This window comes from Rhineura floridana, chromosome 1 (assembly GCF_030035675.1).
Source record: "Rhineura floridana isolate rRhiFlo1 chromosome 1, rRhiFlo1.hap2, whole genome shotgun sequence".
NCBI lineage: Eukaryota > Metazoa > Chordata > Lepidosauria > Squamata > Rhineuridae > Rhineura > Rhineura floridana.
In genome coordinates this window covers 119,083,426-119,106,147 of record NC_084480.1, presented here as the reverse complement: position 1 = coordinate 119,106,147, position 22,722 = coordinate 119,083,426, and the positions used below count along the sequence as shown (strand labels likewise).

The 22,722-nt window shown below is 39.4% G+C and overlaps 1 protein-coding gene across 3 annotated transcripts in view; it reads right to left on the bottom strand.

Annotated features, from left to right (window-relative positions):
* The window catches only part of CNTLN (centlein), a 268,051-nt gene that overhangs the window by 94,443 nt on the left and 150,886 nt on the right, over positions 1 to 22,722 (bottom strand). For all 3 annotated transcript variants that reach the window (XM_061630573.1, XM_061630579.1, XM_061630586.1), the window contains 3 exons: positions 19,206 to 19,297; positions 10,553 to 11,085; positions 5,772 to 5,943 (listed from right to left, as the gene is read on the bottom strand). In XM_061630573.1, the coding sequence (XP_061486557.1) occupies positions 5,772 to 5,943; positions 10,553 to 11,085; positions 19,206 to 19,297 (797 nt within the window). The remainder of the gene's footprint in view (positions 1 to 5,771; positions 5,944 to 10,552; positions 11,086 to 19,205; positions 19,298 to 22,722) is intronic.

Below are 22,722 nucleotides of genomic sequence, written 5' to 3'. Positions count from 1 at the left end.
TCATGTCATATCATGAAGGGAGACAAAGTAATCATGAAAGGGCTGATACGAAATTCTTTGTTCTATTTACACTTGAAACAAACAAATCATGTGCTCATGTGTGCCAATGAGAAACTCCACAATAATTGTGTACATTTATGGCACAGAAAATTGGGACATATAGGATATGAAAATGTGGTGAAAGCAACTGAGAACAGTAGTGATGTTACATTAAGAAAGTGTGATAAATATGTAGACTGCAATATATGTCAACAAACTAAGGCAGTTGTGGCAGCTAAAAACACTGAAGCTGTGCCTAGTACGAATGCGCCTTATCAATTGATACATGTGGATTTAGTAGGGCCGTTCAAACCCACGCAGGGAGGTGCAAGATACTTCTTGACTACAGTGGATGATTTTTCAAGGTATTGCACTGTTGGCCTGTGGCTATCTGTGTGTCTCACAGAAAGAGGTTCTTGTGAGGAAAAGAGAAAACTGAAGAAAAAGGGTTAACCAGAGCAAGAGAGAATGCCAGGTCTGTCAAGGCCAGCAGCTGGTTGGCAAGGGCAACAGCTCTGATAAGAGCAGGACTCGCGGCAGCTCTGGTGTGGGGGGAATGTTGTATGGAAGGAGAACTGTGTTTGAGAAGTTTAGTGTCAGTAAAAGACTCTTACAAAGTACTTTGCCTGGCCTGGATTATTTCTGTTCGGAACTGCTTCAGAGCCGACTCTCTGGGCCGTGCCAACACACGCACCAACAGGGGTTATGGGCCCAGCTTACAGTCCAAAGTAAGAGGTTCTGGTGCTGTTCTGATCCATTGCTGAAGAGAAAGGAAGCAGCAAAAGAGAGGCAAGTAAAAGAGTGAGCAACATGGCGATAAACCTGTCATCCGGGATGCAGATGGAGAGATTGAATGCAGTTAATTACGCCAGTTGGAAGTGGAGAATGAAAGCAGTTCTGGTCAAAGAAGATTTATATGACGTGGTGGAAAATCCCCCCCCGGCCGCTCCATCAGCAGCGTGGACGAAGAACAACGAGAAAGCGAAAGCGTTTATTACTCTAGGGCTGTCTAATACTCAACTGCTACACGTAAGGAATGAGCCGACTGCACATCAAATGTGGAAAACGTTAAAGGCTGCTCATGTGCAGCAAACAGCAGGGAGCCGGCTGTGTTTAGCGCGGAAACTTTATCAGATGCGTTTTACTGATGAAGTGACTATGAGTGAGCATCTTGCTGAATTTCGTCGATTGTTTGCAGATCTTCAAGATAGAGGAGTGAATCACAGTGACATTCAAATGGTTTATATCATTTTATCATCATTTGATCAACAATGGAACAATTTGGTGACAAGTATGGAAACATTACCTGATGGGACTTTAAATTTGGACTTTGTAGAGCAAAAACTGCAACAGGAATGGAACAGAAGACAAGAGAGTAAAAGGACTGAGTTCAAAGAGGCTGAAGCTGCACAACAGAAGTATCCAAGAAACAGGCAAGAAAATAAAATATGTTATTTTTGTGGGTCCCGGGGACATATACAAAAACATTGTTTGAGTAAGAAAAGAAGAAACAGGGACTATGGATGGCAGAAAGCAAGTGTGAACTTTATTACTGAGGAGGACAGTAAAACACTTAGCTCTAAATGGCTTCTGGATAGCGGGGCATCAAATTGCCTGATTACTGACGCAAGTTTGTTTTACACTTCAAAGCCTGTTCAAGAGAAGATTTATCTAGCCGACGGATCGACACGGGACGCGATTGCCAGGGGCACTATCAGGTTGAGTAATCTTAAAACAATAGTAACAGATGTACTTTTAGTTCCTAATCTAAAATGTAATATTCTTTCAGTAAGAAAACTAACTCAACTTGGTTGTAAAGTGTATTTTGAAAGAAATAGATGCATTGTGCAGAAAGGCAATGAAATATGTATGCAGGGGAAGTTGCAGGACTCAATGTTTATGGTACAGAGCGAGCATGCTGAACCAACATGTGCCTGGTTAAGAGTTAATAAAAACGTACACGAAAATTGCATTCATGAGTGGCACAGAAGATTAGGGCACGCCAACTTTGAGAAAATTAAAAACACCCCAAAGTATAGTAAAGACTTGAAGCTATCAAGTTGTGAGCATGTAGATGAGTGCGACGCATGCTATAAAGCAAAAATGACAGTAGCACCTATTAATAAGAGCGTCGAAAGCATTACCACGGAACCGTATCAACTTATTCATGTTGATTTAGCAGGACCTCTCCAGTGTTCAAAAGGAGGGGCAAGATTCTACTTAGTAATTGTTGATGATTTTTCTAGATTTACGCACGTGTATTTACTGACAAAGAAAAGTGAGGCTGAGGATAAATTACACACATTTATACAGAGAACAGAAACACAATATGGGGTTGTTATTAAAAATATAAAATCAGACCAGGGAGGCGAATTTACAAGTAATACATTGAAAACATATCTAGAAAAGAAGGGAATAACCCAAAGTCTCACTGCCCCCTTCTCACCATTTTCCAATGGGACAGCAGAGAGAAGGAACAGGTCTCTGCAGGATTCAATGAGAGCCATGCTAGCGGATGCAGAATTGAATAATACCTATTGGGGTGAATGTATTTTATATACTACATACATACAAAACCGTCTTGTACACAGGATAATAGGAATGTCTCCCTACGAAAAACTGACAGGGAGAAAACCCAGGCTGACACATATTGAGCGTTTTGGAGCAAAATGCTGGGTGCATGTTTCTAGGCAGAAAAGACAAGGAAAATTGGCCCCAAAAACTCAGGCAGGTCGTGTTTTGGGATTTCAGAATTCATTCTATAGAATCTTGGTACCTGAAAAACAACAAGTAGTACTTAGCAGAAGCATAAAAGTAGTAGATCAGCCATGGAAAAGTAGTCAAACAGTTGTGCTTGATGATGCAAGCAAACAAGATGCAGTAGATATTCCTTTTGGTCCTCAAATACCCTTACGAGCTGCGTTAACTGATTTAATTAAGGGTGGTAAACGTAACATTAAAAGATTGAGGAGTGAGGACAAAGTAATGCAAGATACAGAAGTGCCAGGAACAAGTGCAGGATCAGGTGCAGGAACAATAAAAGATGAGAGTGATGAAGCAATGGAAATTGACAATGTCAGACGTTCTGAAAGAACAACAAAAGGAAAACCGCCACATAGATTCACATTTAATGTAACACAACACAAGGAAGATGAGACAGATGAATATCCTTCAGAATGGGTAAAAGAAGGGCCAATAGACACAGAAACAATGGATTTAATGTGGAAATACTGTATTGAAGAATGAAACATGAATGATTTTGAGAAAAATAAAGTCAACAGAAATGCTGTATAAATTGTATGAATAAAGAAACAAAACAAGAATTGAAATGGAAATAGAGACTGTATCAAAGTAATAAGAAACAAAATGATATGTATATATATATGTATTGAAATTGTATTGTAAAAATGAAATAAGATAAATGTATTTTGCTTTCTGTGAGTCACAGGTGGGGGCTGTTGGCCTGTGGCTATCTGTGTGTCTCACAGAAAGAGGTTCTTGTGAGGAAAAGGGAAAACTGAAGAAAAAGGGTTAACCAGAGCAAGAGAGAATGCCAGGTCTGTCAAGGCCAGCAGCTGGTTGGCAAGGGCAACAGCTCTGATAAGAGCAGGACTCGCAGCAGTTCTGGTGTGGGGGGAATGTTGTATGGAAGGAGAACTGTGTTTGAGAAGTTTAGTGTCAGTAAAAGACTCTTACAAAGTACTTTGCCTGGCCTGGATTATTTCTGTTCGGAACTGCTTCAGAGCCAACTCTCTGGACCGTGCCAACACACGCACCAACAGTTCAAACCCATGCAGGGAGGTGCAAAATACTTCTTGACTATAGTGGATGATTTTTCAAGGTATTGCACTGTTTATTTACTGAAAGCTAAAAGCGAAGCTGCAGAGAAACTGAAACGGTTTATAACAAAGATTGAAGTGCAGCATGGTGTCACTATACAACGAATGAGATCAGACCAAGGGGGAGAATTCACAGGACACTCATTAACGAAATACTTAGACAAACAAGAGTTAACAGCCCCATTTACTCCGTATCAGAACAGGGTGGCTGAACGCTGGAATGGACTGCTTCAGAGCTCGATGAGAGCACTGCTGTGTGACTCATCTTTGAAAAATGGCTTCTGGGGAGAGTGTGTTCTTTATGCAGCATACATTCAGAACAGATTATTCCATAAGGCTATTGGAATGTCTCCTTATGAGAAATTGTATGAAAGAAAACCCAGGTTACAACATTTAATTCGGTTTGGTGCGGAATGCTGGGTACACATTCCTAAAAGTAAAAGGCCAGGGAAGCTGCAAAAGAGAGCAGACAAAGGGTTCATGATGGGATTTGAAAACACATACTACAGGGTCTGGATGCCAAAACAAAGGTCTGTAATATTAAGCAGAAGTGTGCAAGCAATAGAGCAGGATTGGGAAGAGAAAACATACGTGGATTTGAGACACACTGATGTTAACAATGCACAAGAACAGGCTGACACAATAACATAAGAAGAAAAAGACAGCAGTAGTGAAACTGACTCCACCAGTTCTAGTTCTGATAAAGACACAGCGGAAACACAAGAAACAGAGGAAACTAAGGAAAAAGTAAGGGTGCGCAGGTCAGAGAGAACTACCAAAGGAATTCCACCAGAAAGGTTCCATATAAACACCATAACAGGTCGAGACATTGGTGAATGGAAAAGATGGGATAATGGTTTCCATGAAAGTTAAACTGTAAATGCAGAAATGAATGTAATAAAAGTGATGCTGAGATTCTAATGCAATGTAGTAACTGTATTACAAATGATGCAAATGTAAATATGACTTGTAACATGTAACACGGAAATGTATAAATGCAATGGAAAGTTATGCTACGGATATAGGGTATGGAAAAATAGGTGGGAGATGTTGGCAAGTAAAGGGTTCCTAAGTGTATTTTTCCATAGCAGAGTTACAAGGCCAAGCAGCTCACAAGTCTGGAGAGTCCATGCAGGCCTCAAGGACACGTTTCCAGGACAACCAGCTGGCCTTAACTATAAGACTGAGCAGAGCAGCCAGTCGAGGTATGGGGGAAAATAGTTTGTTGGAAAGAGAGAGCTTGTATTTGTGTTCTAAACCTTTAATGTCAGTAAAGTGACTCTTAAAACCTATTACTTGTCTGGCTGAGTGCTTTCACGGGAACTAGCCTGTCACTATCCTATTCTGCTTTCCTGGGCAATCCACTGTGCACCATCTACACATCCAACAGTGCTTGACTGTCTTTATAGGAAGGTCTCTTTAAACAAGCAAGTTTGTGAATGTTGCACTGCATCATGAGTCAAGCATGTATACCCGATTGCCATACAGATACAAATAGAATTTGCAGTGACAAAGTGAATGCCAATTGATCTGTGTTGTGGGTACAAAGAAATGGTTACCACACAGAACAGGCTCCATACAGGGCTCCTATACTTGTGCCTGATTGTAAGACTGCTCCAGCAGTAAGTAAATGCTTACAGTGTGGTTTATTGGCAACTATACCAGTGCACTGCCACACAACTTGAACAAGTTGACAACTACATGGCAATCTAGGGCTTGTTCATGCCTTACTGGATTAGTGATGTTGCCACTTCCTCATAGTTAGATTCTCCACCACACCATTAAAATTTCTTAAAAGGAACCATGATGTATAAGACTATTGCATTTGGTTATCATTAAATATTTGTGACATTAAAGAGCAGCACAATTAAATGTGTTCAAGTCAAATTTTACCTTTTTATGGTATAATTTGCTTTGGCCTTCTAAAGGTATACTGTTTGAAGGCATGTGATTGTGTTCCATCTTATTTTGTTCTTGCTGATCATTTTTGTCTGTCGGTGGAATCAGTTGTGTTCTTTTTGCAATCATTGTCCCCAGGCTTTCAGAAGTTGGTATTTCAGAGTCACTAAGAAGAGCATATTAGGAAAAACAAGTCTTGGGTTTAATGGTTTCTAATTATCCAATAAAGGAACAAATTAAGCTACTATACAATGATCTACAAACACATAAACGAAGTATACTTTTGGCACAGCGTCCAGAAAAGAGTCACACAGTAACCTGAAATTTAGAGAAATAATTTATTTCAAGAAATAACTATCTTATAAGAATGCCATTTCATTATCCTTATTTTGATCCCTTTTAGAGTTTAACAGAGGTTTCTTGCTTAAGGAAAGTGAATGGAGAAAGGAAATAACAGCAAGAAATGGATGTTGCAACTATATCTAAAGAGTATATACAGTATATTGTTTCTCTTTAAGAAAATATGTGTATTGGGAAAACTCTGGGACTTCATTAATTCTGTCCTCTAGACAGAGGTATGCATATTCACACATTACGTTTTCTCTGATAGAGGTGTGTATGCACATCTGCAAAGGCCACATGTGGCCTGGCTTGTCCACAGGTCCATGGGAGAACCTTCCCATAGAATTTAGAAAGAATCAGTATATAGGCATATAAAGGCCATATTATTATTAATAAATATGAAAAATAACATCCAGCTTATTTTGAGCTCATGTAAAGAATCTGCCAACTGAAAGCCTTCATGATAGCAAGGGACAAGTTAACCTCAAACTCTTAAAAATGAATTAATTTTCAACTGATTCCATCTAAGAACACATGTACCTAGCTCATTCTTTTTGTATCCTGAGAACACTGAGGTAACATATCCCATTCCATCAGATTATGTAGCCTGTTCTGATCTGCCAGTATTGTGAACAAGAGATCAGAGAACTGTAGGACTTATATGTCACTGGCAACCTCCACAGGGCAAAAATGAAACATATTTATAAAGCTTGGTGAGATTTATTTTTATAGAAAGAAAGACTGGACATATTTATTTATTAGATTTCTATCCCACCCTTTCTCCCAGTAGAAGCCCATATCTTGGACTTGTACCCCTCCTCTCTCATACTGAGTATAGAATGTAACATTCTAATCAGGTTGTAGCACTTTTTTTTTAATTTGTCCATATGTGGCATTTCTCTAACCCTGCACTCTGGGCTCCTTTTCCATCTAAGAAACAGCCAACTGCAGTATGTCCCAGTACATATAATTCATTCCATATATGCTTTAGCAGGGGTGTGTCATAGACATACCATAGACTCACTACACCATGAAAACCCTAATAGTCAGGGAGCTAACATTTGGCCAGGCCCATAAGCACTTTTTGTTCCACTATTTCCTGAGCAAGCCAGGAGTCTGGGAAGGTCCTAAATGTATATGCCTGATGTTACAATGAAATATTTCTTTTGTTATGAAACTGGTATAATGTTCAAAACCAGAGGTACTATTTAAACATCAGCAGAGATGCACTGCCAAGAACTGGAGCAACACAGCAATTTTGAAACCAAGGCTGCCAACCACACCTAGATGGTGTGCCACACCTGGCATCATTGCATATGGCCTCACAATGCAGTACTTGTTCCTCTCATGTGCTTGTTTATGCAGCTCCCTACGAGGCACACAGCCACAGCAAAGGAGCAGGGCATTGGAGGCTGACCATGGACACCTCCATGCACCCCCTGGACTTTTTAGAGCATTGGAACCTGGTTTGCTGCATACTGGGTCCTGCTGAGGAACTGCAGTTTTGATTTCTAAAATGGGTCCCAGCTGAACTGCTTTAAGGACACACCTTATATTTGTATAAAACTGAACTGATGCAAGGGTGTAATAATGCAGAGGGATCCATTAGACATCACATTTTCACAAGCTGTGTGTCTATAAGCAGGAAATCCAAAGTGTCATAGCTTAGCAGAAGAGCTCATACTTGCACACAGAAGGTCCAGGTTCAATCCCTGGAGAGTTGCTGCCAGTCAGTGTAGACCCAACCTCTCTCATCCTGGTGCCCTCCCAGGTGCTTTGGACTACAATTATCATTATTCCTGACAATTGGTAACGCAGGCTGGAGTGGTAGAAATTGTAATGCAAAACATCTGGAGAGAACGAGGTTGGGGGAGGCTGGTATAAACAATACTGATGATCTCACTCAATACATGGCAGCTTCCTGTGTTCTTTGCAAAGCAAGCCCTGAGCAACTTAGGTCCAGGGTACCTATGGGATTACCTGAACTCCTCTATCCCAGCTTGATCGTTGAGACCATCTGCTGGAACATTGCTTGTCATTCCCTGAGCTGGCGAGGTTCATCCAACAACAAAAAATTGAGCTTTTAGTGTCATCGACCCAGTCCTGTGGAATGCTCTGCCAACAGAGATTCAGCAGGCACCTTCTGTTCTGATTTTAAAACGCCTGCTGAAAACTTTTCTATGTCACCAGGCTTATGAAGGCAATTGAGACAGTATCTTTCTGCAATAGTTAATTAGCCGATTTCTGGTTTTAAATTTTTATATGGTTTTAGATGGACTTTATATATGTTGCAATGTAAACCACTTTTTGAAGTCTGCCTGGAAAGCTGATGTTCAACTCCTGTGTTGTTTACCTTTGTTAGAAATGCTTGCTCTTAAGACATCAATGCCACATATTACAAATACATGATCAAATACTTGAGATAATAAGAGTCCTCCAGAATGTCAATGTTTCCAGTGTGGCCAAGATTGCTTACTTATTAACAGTTTAATATTATTGTGGGCTATATTTCACAAAGCCCTACTCAGAGGAGACCCATTGAAATAAGTGAAGCTAAGTTAGTCATGTCTGTTAACTTTAATGGGTCTTCTCTGAATAGGACTAGCATTGAATACCACCCTGTGATATTGCCACCTTTATCTAGAGTGGTGAAACTTGAAAACAACCACTCTAATTATTTTTGTTATTGAAGGAATCTGAAAGCTACAAAAATGAATATATTATCCAGAATACACATTACACTCAAGGTCTGAATAATCTAAATGATGATCTGTGGTCCTCCAGATGTTGCTGCGCTATAACTTCCATCATGCCTAAACACTGACCAAGGTAGTTGGGGCTAACGGGAACCGAAGTCCAACAACATCTGGAGGGCCACAGGTTCCCCACCCCTGATCTAAAAGATTCTTTATGGTACACATTTTTACAGCTGATGTTTCTTTCTGCAAACTTATTCTGCACACTATACGTTCACTCATTTGGCAAATGCAGATAATTGCGTAACCTGACTTTTTATAATGGTAGATTTATAAAGGAGAGCCTACACCGAGTTGCGATTCCAGGTGATGCCATCGATGTTCCTACAAGGTAGATACCTTGGCATCCCCTACGCTAAAAGGCTATGTATAGCCAGCTGTAATGTACCAGAAGATTTGACACATTACATACTTGATTGTCCTCTGTTTTCTCTACCAAGATCTAAATTCCTACTTCCAATAATTCATGCAAATCAAGACAATAACAGGTTTCAGATTGTGATTTTTTTATTGTCCTCCATCCAACCTCACATAACAATTGCCACTGCTAATTTTGCTTTGGCAGCAAGAAAGCTTAGAGCTATATATGTCATGAATAGTGGTTGTAAATGACATTTCACAGCTCGTGTTTTTATTTTGAATGTTTTAAATATAATTGTATCTGTGTGTTTGTAATCCTGTTGTAATAGCCAATGGCTGTATACATTATTAATAAAGGAAATAAAGGTATTATACAACTCAGCTTGAATAATATAAAAAGTGGTGTGATAAAATGGTTCAATTTTACAACATGAGTAAGCTCATGTATTAAGAAACAAACATGAGCTAGCTCCTCTTAGGAAAGCTGAAAAATATCTAGTACATTACTCTAATGTGCATGGGGCAAGTTCTGAAAGTTGCATGATGGTTGTACTATCCAGATTATATGTATAAAATGAAATCAAGTGGGAAGCTGAGGAACTTCGCACCCACTGGCTTTTTACAATCTACAGAAACAGCTTGAAGTGGCTTCATTTCAGGCTTGGCAGTAGCATTTGCTGAGGACTGTATCTATGAACCTATGCGGTTATACTAACTTTATAGGTCTGATTTTTTAACCATCATTCAATTAAAGTTAGTACAATGACTGCGCATAAAACATACATGAAATAATTAGTGTGGATGATCCTTAATTTAAAGGACGTTAAACAGCTTGTAGACATCTGGTTGCAAGCTGAAATGGGTCATTCAAAATTTATCTAACTAAATTAAGGGGAAAAAATGTTTCTACTCCCGTGTCGGCATGTCACAAGATAACTAAACCGACTTCGTAGGCTTGCCGGGGAATCCTTAGCTGTCAGTGCTGAATATGCAAAGGGCCAGCAAATTAAATCAACCTGCCAAACTGTCAATTTCAAGCCTCATGACTGCATGAAAATAGCATCACTGGAAGAAATCAAGCATTGCCTTCTTTTGGGTTTCCTGGCACCTATTCAAATACTCATGCAGTTGTGGCTAATTCTGCATGCAAATTTCAGTCAATAAACTCAGAACAAGACCTCCCAAGATATTTCAAAAGCTCTGACAGTATTTTTTCTGAATACCAAATCGACAGTAGTTAAAATTCAATCTCTATTTGCTAGTACTTTACATATGTACAGTGTCCCTTCTACTGAGCTAAGTTAATGAGAGCCGTACCTGCTTTCACTCATATCTTCCCAGCCGTCCTTACTGAAGTTCTCAAATACACCACTCATAACCTTGATGGACTGATTGAGAAGAGACTGGTGATGTTCCACTAAGCTCTTCTTCCCTGTTTTCAGCTTAACTTTGGCACTTCTGTTCTTACATCTACATTGCCCACAGGATGCCTCCACCATAGAACCCACTGTCCTCGCTCTGTCCAGTGAACTTTGCAATTGCTTCATTTGACTCAACAGATCCTCATTTTCATTTCTCAGTGAGTTTGCTTCTGCCACTTGCCTCTTCAGAGAGGCAATCTCTTTCTCCAATTCATATATCATCAGCTGTAGCTCTGCTTTGTCCTCTTTCATTTCTGTGTTCTGTTTCAGCAGCACCTCGAGCTTCTTCTCTCTGGCCTCTGCTTCTTCTTTCTGCTGTTTAAGCAATCCTTTCAGATCAATTTTATCTTTAGTTAGCACTTTATTCATTTCCTCCAATCTCCTTGATTCTTTCTCAAAACCCTTTAACCTTCTTTCCAGTTGTAAAACCTAAATGGAACACCAAAAAACACATTTCAGTGTTAACCTTTTAAACAGCAGCCACTATGTCTTAATGCCCTATATATTCTATGAAAATAAAATTACATCCAATACAAGGACAAAAGCTACTTCAAGTACCTAATTGAAAAATAATTCCAGGGTACTGTAGATGAATACATTTGGACTGCAATAATACATCTGTTAAACAAAGGGCAGATGGTAAAAGAAGGTGACATTTTCAACAAAGTGACACAGAAGTCTAAACTTGCAGCACAATCCTATACATGTCTGCTCAGAAGTAAGTCCCATTGAATAAGAGGGTATAGAATTGCAGCTTAAGCAGTACATGGCCTGGAGTCAGTAATACACTGAATATAGGCAACACAGGTGAAGCTCAGTCCCGACAGGACAATAGACTTGATAGTCAGTGGAAATCTGATCAAGGATTGGAAGTACAGCCTATTCTGGATGGGATTACACTCCCTCTCTGAAGGATCAGGTGCACATCTTGGGGTTGCTTCTGGCTCCAACAATGCTCCTAGATGCTCAGTTAGTAGCTGTGATCAGGAGTGCCTTTCCCCAGTTTTGGCTGGTGTTCAAGCTGCACCCCTTTCTAGACATGACAGGAAGGTTAGACCTCACTCACTCTATGTGGGGCTGGCTTTTGAAGAGTTTTTGGAAATTGCACCTGGTGCAAAATGATGTGTCCAAATTGCTTTCTGGTGTGCTCTTTGTAGACCATATCACACCAGTCAAACACCAGTTGCCCAGGTATCCAATTTGTTTCTAAGCCAAATTGAAGGTACTAGTTTTTACCTACAAAGCTGTAACAGCTGAGGACCAGCAGAGCTGAAAGTCTGTTTCCTCCCATGTGAGCCTGCCAGCAGTTTATGATCTTCTTCTGAGGCCTTGTTTATGTTTCACTACTGAAAAAAGGAAGGCTGGTGGAAATGCAGGATAGGGCTTTTTTATGGCAGCATCTTCACTGCAGAAGTTCCTCCCATTGGAAGGCTAAATTAACCCCTTTGTTGCTCAGCTTCTGGAAGGCAGTTTTGTTCTGCTCAGCATTTGATGGTTTTTAATAAGGGAGTGATGACTGGATCTTACTCTTTTTGTGGTATAATTGCTCTGCTTTTAATTTTTGTTTTGTTAGTTACATTTGTTCTGTTTAAAAATACTTTAATGTCTACTTTATACACTTCTGTGAGAACCCAGTGGCTAAAAGATAGTCTACATATATTTTAACATAAAATATTATTGAACATTTAAATAAATTCTGAACATTAAATTTAGACTAAACTACATTTTCTCAATAAGTAATATTTCTATTTTCAGTTATTTTGATTGTGATGCTTATAAACTCAGTAGCCTTATTCAGGTCCTTGCCCTCTCCAACCCTGACCTTCCTGTGGTGATGTTGGTTACTGCCCTTTGCACAGGGAAGACTATAAGCGCATTCAGTGAAATACATTGACAATTCCCCTTTAGACCATCTTGGTGAAGATGGGAAAGCCTGTGGTAGAGGTGAGTAAGGCTGCTATGTGCAATGAATCAGCCCATGGCTCCTCCACAGATGATGACAATGATAATGATAATGATAATAATAATAATAATTAATTTATGTGTCGCCTATCTGGCCGATGGCCACTCAAGGCAACGTACATATAGTAAAATGCAGCAAAATACAATACAATAAAATACAATATAACAATATAAATTAAGATAACAACAATACAGGGTAGGAGGCATTTCAATCATAAGAACATTAAGCTTCCCCAGAAGTCCCAAAAGCCTGTTGAAAAAGCCAGGTCTTTAAGGCCTTGCAGAACATATTCAGGGAAGAGGCGTGCCGAAGATCTTGTGGGAGGGAGTTCCAGAGGGTGGGGGCCACCACTGAAAGGGCCCTCTCTCTAGTTCCCACCAATCTAGCTAATTTGGTTAGCGGGACTGAGAGAAGGCCTTGTGTGGCCGATCTTGTCAGGCGGCATAATTGGTGGCGTTGTAGGCGCTCCTTTAGATAAACTGGGCCGAGACCGTATAGGGATTTAAAGGTTAATACCAACACCTTGAATTGGGCTCGGAAAACAACTGGAAGCCAGTGTAGATCAAACAACACTGGTGTGATGTGGTCCCGGCGATGACTGTTCGTAAGTAGTCGAGCTGCCGCATTTTGTATAAGTTGTAGTTTCCGGACCGTTTTCAAGGGTAACCCCACGTAGAGCGCATTACAGTAATCTAATCGAGAGGTGACCAGGGTGTGTACTACCAGTGGGAGCTGATGAACAGGAAGGTAGGGTTGCAGCCTACGTATAAGGTGTAGTTGATACCAAGCTGCCCGGCTCACTGCCGAAATCTGAGCCTCCATGGACAGCTTGGAATCAAGTACAACCCCGAGGCTGCGGACCTGGTCCTTCAGGGGTAAACTCACCCCACTGAACTTCAGGTCAACAGTTCCCAACCTTCTCTTGTCCCCCACGAGTAGTACCTCGGTCTTTTCGGGGCTCAGTTTCAGCCTATTCCTAATTTCATAATTATTGTTATGAATTTAAGACATTAAAAACCCCAGTCACAATTGTAATGGAAAGGACACTTTTACATAGTCATAGCAGACCAATATAGGGCAACCTTGGCTTATGAAATACAGTTTTTTAGAAAAGAAATGGTGGCACAGCTACTCAATGAGGATGGCAAAATGATAACAGATGACAAAGAAAAGGCAGAAGTCCTACTTTGGCTCAGTCTTCTCCCAAAAAAGGATCTGTGACCCTTCCGGGAAACATGAAGTAGAAGGGGTAGGATTGGAGCTTGAGATTGATAGACAAATGGTCAAGAAATACCTAATCACTTTGAATAAGTTCAAATCAGCAGGGCCCGATAAACTGCATCCTAGAGTATTGAAGGTACTGGCTAAAGAACTATCAGAACCGCTGCCTATTATCTTTGTGAAATCATGGAAGACTTGTGAAGTGCCGGATGACTGGAAGAGAGCTAATATTGTCCCTAACTTCAAAAAAGGCAAAAAGGAGGAACCAGGGAACTACAGACTAGTCAGCCTAACATCAATCCCTAGAAAAACTCTGAAGCAGATTATAAAGCAGGCAATCTGTAAGCATCTTGAAAACAATGCAGTGATTACTAGGAGCCAACATGGATTTATGAAGAACAAATCCTGCCAAACCAATCTTATCTCATTTTTTGACCGGGTAACCTCCCTTGTAGACTGTGGGAATGCTGTGGACATAATATATCTCAACTTCAGCAAAGCTTTTGACAAAGTGCCCCATGATATTCTGATTAGCAAGCTAGCTAAATATGGGCTGGATGGAACAACTATCAGGTGGATCCACAGTTGGCTCCAGAATCATACTCAAAGAATGCTTATCAATGGTTCCTTCTCAAACTGGGTGGAAGTAATGAGCTGGGTACCACAGGGCTTGGTCCTGGGCCCAGTGCTTTTCAACATTTTTATTAACAACTTGGATGAGGAGGTACAGAGCATGCTTATCAAATTTGCCGATGATACAAAATTGGGGGGCATAGCTAATACCGTAGAAGACAGAAACAAAATTCAAAGGGACCTTGATAGGCTGGAGCATTGGGCTGAAAACAACAGAATGCAATTCAACAGGGATAAATGCAAAGTTCTACACTTAGGAAAAAGAAACCAAATGCACAGTTATAAGATGGGGGATACTTGGCTCAGCAATACGACATGTGAGAAGGATCTTGGAATTGTCGTTGATCACAAGCTGAATATGAGCCAACAGTGTGCTGTGGCTGCAAAAAAGGCAAATGCTATATTAGGCTGCATTAACAGAAGTATCGTTTCCAAATCACGTGAAGTATTAGTTCCCCTCTATTCAGCACTGGTTAGGCCTCATCTTGAATACTGCGTCCAGTTCTGGTCTCTGCACTTCAAGAAGGATGAGAAACTGGAACGGGTTCAGAGGAGGGCAACAAGGATGATCAGGGGACTGGAAACAAAGCCCTATGAGGAGAGACTGAAAGAACTGGGCATGTTTAGCCTTGAGAAGAGAAGACTGAGGGGAGATATGATAACATTCTTCAAGTACATGAAAGGTTATCACATTGAGGAGGGCCGGGATCTCTTCTCGGTTGTCCCAGAGTGCAGGACGTGGAATAATGGGCTCAAGTTGCAGGAAGCCAGATTTCGACTGGACATCAGGAAAAACTTCCTAACTGTTAGAGTCATACAACAATGGAATCAATTACCTAGAGAGGTAGTGGGCTCTCCGACACTGGAGGCATTCAAGAGGCAGCTGGACAGCCATCTGTTGGGAATGCTTTGATTTGGATTCCTGCATTGTTCAGGGGGGTGGACTTGATGGCCTTATAGGCCCCTTCCAACTCTACTATTCTATGATTCTTGAAATACAGAGCAGCAAAATAGTACATGATTCTGCCAAAATATTGCTTGAACGAATAAATCCCACACATCTAACCATCAAATTGTCTCTTTGGCACATGTTTGCAGTGAGATGAGCACATACTGCTAACCTCGGCACTTTACATCTACGTAGATGCTGCATATTAATACAATTCTGGTTTTGATTAAAATCAGGATTTAAGTGAAGCTTCCCATGCTAACTCTAGGATGTTACTTTGTTAGTGTTTTAGGGGCCGAAATCAGAGGCATTGTACCTAACTATAGTTAGAATACTACCAATCTCTTATTTAAAATAGTTGAAGGCTGTTGTGGAAGGAATCACTACAGCTTTCAACTACAGTTGTAGCTAATATCTATGAATCACCTCCCTGTATATCTGGGTAGCACATATATTATAGAGTTAGGAGATGCTGTGCCAGAGCTGAAGGCTGGTCTGACAACAATTTACTTCAAATTAGCATCCATTATAAAGCCATTCTATATAAAATGTTTGCTGCCTTTTAGTTTTGTAAAAGAGATTCTTCTTTATTTAGTGATGGGCTAGATCATTTACAATAATTGAAAGGACCCAACGAATGTCTTCAAGGTTTATACTCCAAGGTCTCATGATAACACCTTTAATCCATAGAGACAGAATTTAGAATGTACCTGGCAAACAAAATTATTCTGAAACACAGATGATAGGTGTGACATCCTCTGCTGTATCGCTCAAATTATTTCAATTACTCACTCTATCTTAAGATAAATGAATGTGAGCATTTCCTGTTCTGTGTTATTATTTTAACATGATGTTTGTCATTCAGTAATAACGAGATGACAGCCTTCATTACCTGACCATATGGCAAGTGTTAGAAGTATATGCAATCACATCATCTGCTGTAAATTACTGTACTTCCTACAAGCTAATTCACAAATATAAGATAAATGGACATAGCTATCCTGATATTAAGTCACAAGGTCTTGCCTATTCAGTTCAAGCACACTTCTTAAACTTCCATTTAAGTAGCTCAAGCAACAGGGATGGGACAGTAAGACATTTTAAAGTATATTTTAGGAGCAAACAAAACATGGTAAAGCATAACAGCCTAAATGAGTTGCTGTTAATAAACTGATCTGGAACTGATCAGTTCCAGAGATGCAAGGACTCAGAAAAATACAGGAAAAGCTAGCTTTACCCCTTTTTTCCAGTCCTTCATATCTTTTGCACCTGATTGTTACTCAGGTAACCAACAAGATTTTCTGGAAGTGGATTAAGCCCTCAGCCCCACACTGCAAAAAGAGGGCACAGACTTCCATGTAATCTGCGCCACGTGCATTTTTCTGTTTGTTTATGGATGGGGTCAAATACAAGCAATAAGATGTCTGACAGACAGAATGCCAATGGGTGAAGCTTTTCCCATAACTGTACTGCCATACTACAAAAGGCTTAGCCTGCTGAATTGCTGCTTGTCACACAGCCGTTAAAGGCACAAGAGCCCTGTTCTCCTTCAAACAACTTGGATTTCATGAGTTATTTCAACTAGTTATGCTACTGTCTGTCTTTCATCAATTGATTTAGGCTGGCATTCAGCAATAGCAGGTGTGGTATTTCCAATTGCTGGCAGGGGTTCAAAAAGAAAATTAAGACTTACAGCTACCAAAGACTCAGATAAATTCAAGATTAAATTGTTTAAAAGCAAGCAGTGTATTCTAAGAGCAATTGTTGTGGTTATTTATTTATACCTCATAATAACTACAGCAATTTTATCCACACAGGTCAAACATTCTTTAGGTTTTTTTGTTTTGTTTTTAGTGAAAAGATATCTGCCTTTGACATGATTATATCCATTTAAATGTTTACACCAGCAGCAACAATCTATGGCCAAGAATTTCCCTATTTCCCCCCCATGGGCGGGAAAGCAATTAATCACATGTACACACAAGCAGCACCAATACCACCACATTGCTGCTACAATCAAGTGTGCAGTCAGAGAAGGAGTTTGTCTTAAGCACAGCTTCTTCTTGTGTCCAACTTGTGGATTGTAGTTTTACACTAACTATGGTCAGTTTCAAAATAAATCAACCAAATGTGGGTTATAAAGCTGGCTTGCTATTTATTTATTTATGTATGTATTACATTTATATACCATCTTTCCTCCAAGAAGCTCAAAGTGGTATACACGGTTCTTCCCCCTTTTTATTTATTTATTTATATGTCATTTCTATACCGCTTTATATTATTTGGGAAACAAATCTCAAAGCGGTTTACAACCTAGATTAAAACACTGAACAAAACATCAGAAAATATTAAAAGAAAACATTACAAATTCAAGCCAAATATAAAAAACACATTCAAAATAGCATAATTAACAGAAAAATAGTATTCTCTTAAACATAAACATTATCAGTTAAGAATCAAATACAAAATATAAACTCCCAAAACAGCATCATTAGTTAATTAATTAAAACAACTATACTAGGAGCTGTACCCCCCAAATAATCCCTCTCAAATATGTCCTTAACAGTCCTCCATGTCTAAATCCCACTCTGATTCATTCCCACAAACCATACAGAGAATCATTACAAGAACTTGTTTTTTTTTGTACAAATACGTTAAAGAGAGGTAAATGACAGCATTCTACAAATATAAAGAGAAGAAAATGAGCTATTTAGGGTAAAGAACAGTATGTATCTAAAAACCAAAAGCTGCAAACTGGACACTAGCAAACTGAAGTTGGAAATTGGGAGATGATTCTCACTGGGTTCAAGAGTTGACTAGATTTATATGTTAGAAGTGTGACAAGAGCAACTCCCATTTGGTCCCCTTTGCATGGGGAGAGAGCTAGAGTCCTCATAGCTGGTTAGGCTACCACTGACCTATGCTCTTCTATGACCTATGACCGACCTTTCAATTTTATCCTCACAATAACCCTGTAAGGTAGGTTAGGCTGAGAGACAGTGAGAGAAAGTTTAAATTTGCATAGTTAAAGCAAAACATGATCCATAGATTGGACAGAACAAAAAGTCATGTTTAAGGGAAACAAAAGTAAAATTTTCCAAAGTCCTCCTCCTAGCTGTGCAGGAGGGAGAGTATATGAACTTGCTGCTGACTGCAGCTTCTGCATGTCACTAAACCATGGTATAGTGTGGCATCCAAACTGAGCCAGTGGAAGCCTCTATGCAGGTGAATACTTTGAACACTTGGAAGCATTTAATGATTTCATTCATTTATTTTTCTTGCAGCATACCAGTGTGCCCCTGCCCCCATATGCAGTTTGTGAGTTGGCAAATCAGTGGGGGCAGAGAAAGCACTATTTTGCACTATAAATTTACGCACTTATACATACACAATGTCTTGAAATCAATTCTGCAGCAGAAAAAGTAATCAGAGGTGTAGTATATATGTGTCATACTATATAAAGGCAAACTGAGTCTCACAAATTTTTTTAGTAAAGCTACATAAAACAAACAAATGCTTCCATTTACATCTACACTGTCTCTTTAAATACATCTTAAATTTTTTGTTTCCTCTACAAGACACGCACACACGCGCACACACACACATATATACAAGCATTGATTTCTAAAACAATTTTGGCAGTTACAGTTATTTTGAATTATGGATGGTAATTAAAAAAGAACACATGGCTTACATTCATCAGTTCTGTCTTTTAGCTTATGATCCCTTACACTGAAATAGAGATTTAACTTGCTGGACTCAATATCTTACAGATTAGGGTACCTTCTGTAATGTCTGTGCTGATATTTCTTTCACATTCTTCTTTGGAGTACTGTTCTTGACCCCATCCTCTTCACCAAGTCTAAAGAGCAGCTCTGAAAGGGGAAATAAATAATGTATTTTGACACCCAATATCCTAATAAAACAATACTAAGACATTTTAAGGAAATGGGTTCATTGGCTTCCCAATTATGAATAATGTGGTATGTTTTCCTGTCAAGCTGTTTGGTCAGTCTCAAAAGAGTGACCTTTTCAAAAAAGTTTTATGCTATATAATTATTAATCCTTGTAGCATCACCATGTTTTCCCCCCAGTAAAGGCTTTTCAAAGGTACAATAGATCTGCAGGTTAAAAATGCTGTACTTTTATTCCCATCTTCATTCTTTTATAGACTATTCCCTCTGTGCCATAAAAGGCAAAATCGCCGTCTTTTCATCTACACAGTCACTAGCAGTTTTGTTCTCTGGGTCTTACCCCCTGCCAGGAGGATCAAAGTGATTGGTGAACAAAGCAAACAGAAACAGAATTAGAGTGGATGGAACTTTAAACTCCCTTTTTTGTAAGGTGAAAGATCAGGTACTTTACAGAATAAGTCACAAATGCCATTCCACTTAAATGCAGGAGATTCATAGCAATTAGAAACTCCAACAACCAAATAGTGACCCATGATTCCATTCACCTCTCTGAAGATCATCTACACATTTGATAGTATCCACAGACTGTACCTCCTCCTCACTCTAGCCCCAAACTTGAAACCTCAAAACCTACTTTTATAATGTACAATCCATTGCTTATAAAAGTAACATTGCCCAAATATGCAGTCGGGAAAGTCGTTTAAAGCATAACTACGGCTCCATATTATAACCCATTTCTGTGGAGCAGCTTTTCATCACATAATTCCAACAACTTTTGGGCAGCCACCTCCACAACCAGCTTGGCATAATGAACATCACTTAAGGAATGCAACATCAAATCATGATTTTCATGTCTGAATGGTCCATTCTAGACAGTCCTTTTGCATCTCCTTGCATCCCAACATATCTAGTTTTGCAATGCTTTTAAATTAAGTCAGTTCACATATTTAGCTGCTATTTATCAAGTGTACATTTACCAAATATAGAGAATGGTGTGTGTGTGTGTGAAGCCACAGCTGTGCTTTCACTGTGAACTGAGCTTTAAAAATGTTATATAAAAGAAACTGATCACAGCAAAACTGCTCAAATGTTGTAAAAATATTTTTAGGGTAAACAAGACATGACTCCTTAGAGAATAATATCAACTATACAAGCTAAAGGTTTGGTTTAAAAGCATCAGTCAAAACTAAAAGCGGACATTACAGGTCACTTAAGAACTTTCAGTTCACAAACAAAGCAGAAGAAAAGCATGCTATTCTCTCTTGATTAGCAATCCTCTTGTGACTAAACAGTGACCAACAAGTTTGTTAGAGTAAATTAGATTTTTCTTTTGTCTTTGGAACATGTCATGGCCAATTAAAACTTCTGTATTCATGAAATAAATGTAGCACTACTCTAAAGATAACAGAAGCTGAAAAAAGTAAAACAGTACTACTGGGGAATATGTACCTTTACCTTGATATTAATCTATTAGTCCCTATGTTAGTTCCAAGCATAGTCTCTTAGCACAGTGGTACTGCATACATTTGCTACTTCCTTTAAATAACATGTAATAGTAACACATAGAGGCTTTTCTTCTTTTTCTAAATATTCACTCATTTGAATGTCAGCTGTAGCTTTTACATCAACATTACTTTTGAGGGGTTTTTTAATTTTGTTTTTATAAAAAACTGATAAAAGCACTCAGTGTTAAATCTTATAACATGATTAGATACAGTAATACCTCAGCTAAAGAAGTACTTGTGTTCCTGGATATTACTTCTTTAACAGAAACTTTGGTACCAGAAGTAGGAATAACATGGAAAGAAAAGGGATAGATTCCTACACCACAAAAAAGAAGAGCAGTTCAACATATTTCAGCAAACTTTTTATTCAAAACTAACAATACGCATGTCTGAAATGAAACAACCAGGTCAGGAAAGCCTTGCACACAGACCTCTTGAAGGCGTCTTCCAAAATGCATCCAGGGATGCCTGCCTTGCCTTTTTTCTTTTATCATGTAGCATCTTGCTACAGCAATCTAAAGCTTTGAACACAAGTCTCCTATCCGTACACTCGAGCAGCTACCACCACCACCCTGTCCTCGCTCTCTCTCTCTCTCTCTCTCTCTCTCTCTCTCTGCCATCCTCCCCTACGCTTGAGTAGACATGTCTGTAGTAAACAGTGCTTTTAGGGCACCTGAAGCACTATTTACTGCAGAGGTGCCTGTGCCACCTGGCAAGGAGCACCATTCTAGCTGTGCATGAGAGAGCTGCCTGCAGCAACTGCAATCCCGTAGACAAGGAGCCATGCTCTGACTGTGGCAGAGTGCGCCCCCTCCCCCGCAAAAAAAAAAAAAAAAGACTTTGTTGAAAGGAGCTTGCTTCCTGGAGGATTTGTTAACTGAGGTATTCCTGTATATGAATTACAACTACACACACTGTTTACAAACACTGAAAGCAAAGGTGCTTTAAATATTTTTTCATGATCAAGAATTTAGGAACTCAGAATGCAACAAATGAAAAAAGAAAAAAGGGGGGGAGAGAGAGACAGACAGTTAAAAGGTTCATAGCTTCATTCTTTAAGTTGTAGATTGGGAAGTTAAAAGCAGCCACTGACACAGCACTGAATGAATGTCCAGATTACAGATTTTTAATTAGAGCCTGCAACAAAATATTGCAATGTATACCCAGCCCCTCAGAGGAGTGCTCCTGTTCAGGACTCCAGCCAGTCTGAAAGTGGAGCCCCAGAATGCTGTTCGGGGTTCAGAATGTGCATGTTCATAGGGAACCTGCTTCCCTCCACCAAGAGCTTCCTCATCTGAGCTCTATGCCAGAGGGTCAAAATGTGCAACATGGAAAAAGAGTAGAGATAATTATAAATATATATGAACTGCAACATAACTCTGATTAGAGAGGCAATCCTCTTACCAGCCATGCAAATGATGCCTCAGGATCCCAGATGTTATCTTATATTTTTTGCAATAATTTTGAAAAGCACAGAAATGTACAATTATCATCACAATAATTTGAAGTTAAATTCCATTGAAACAATAGGGCATTCATTAGAATCAATATATTTCTGACCTAAGAGTAGAGTGCCATTTTAAGAGAACTGTGACTCATTTCTTACTTCATGAAGAGCTTCGTAACAAAGAAAATAAGCAGCACTTGAAAGAGTTTATATCTGAAGTGACATCATTTAAATGGGCAAGTTGCTCGATGTGAAAGAAAACTGGCATAAATGGTCTTTTCGCTTATGGTTTGATAGTTAGGACAATTTTTCAGTCCCTTATAGCCACATAAGTGATCTTCATTATTAAAAACCAGAAGCTGAAATGCGATTAGGCCAGCAAGCTTCTGGTTAAGTAACCAGAAAATTTATTACATTTCTTCTAAGAAACTCAG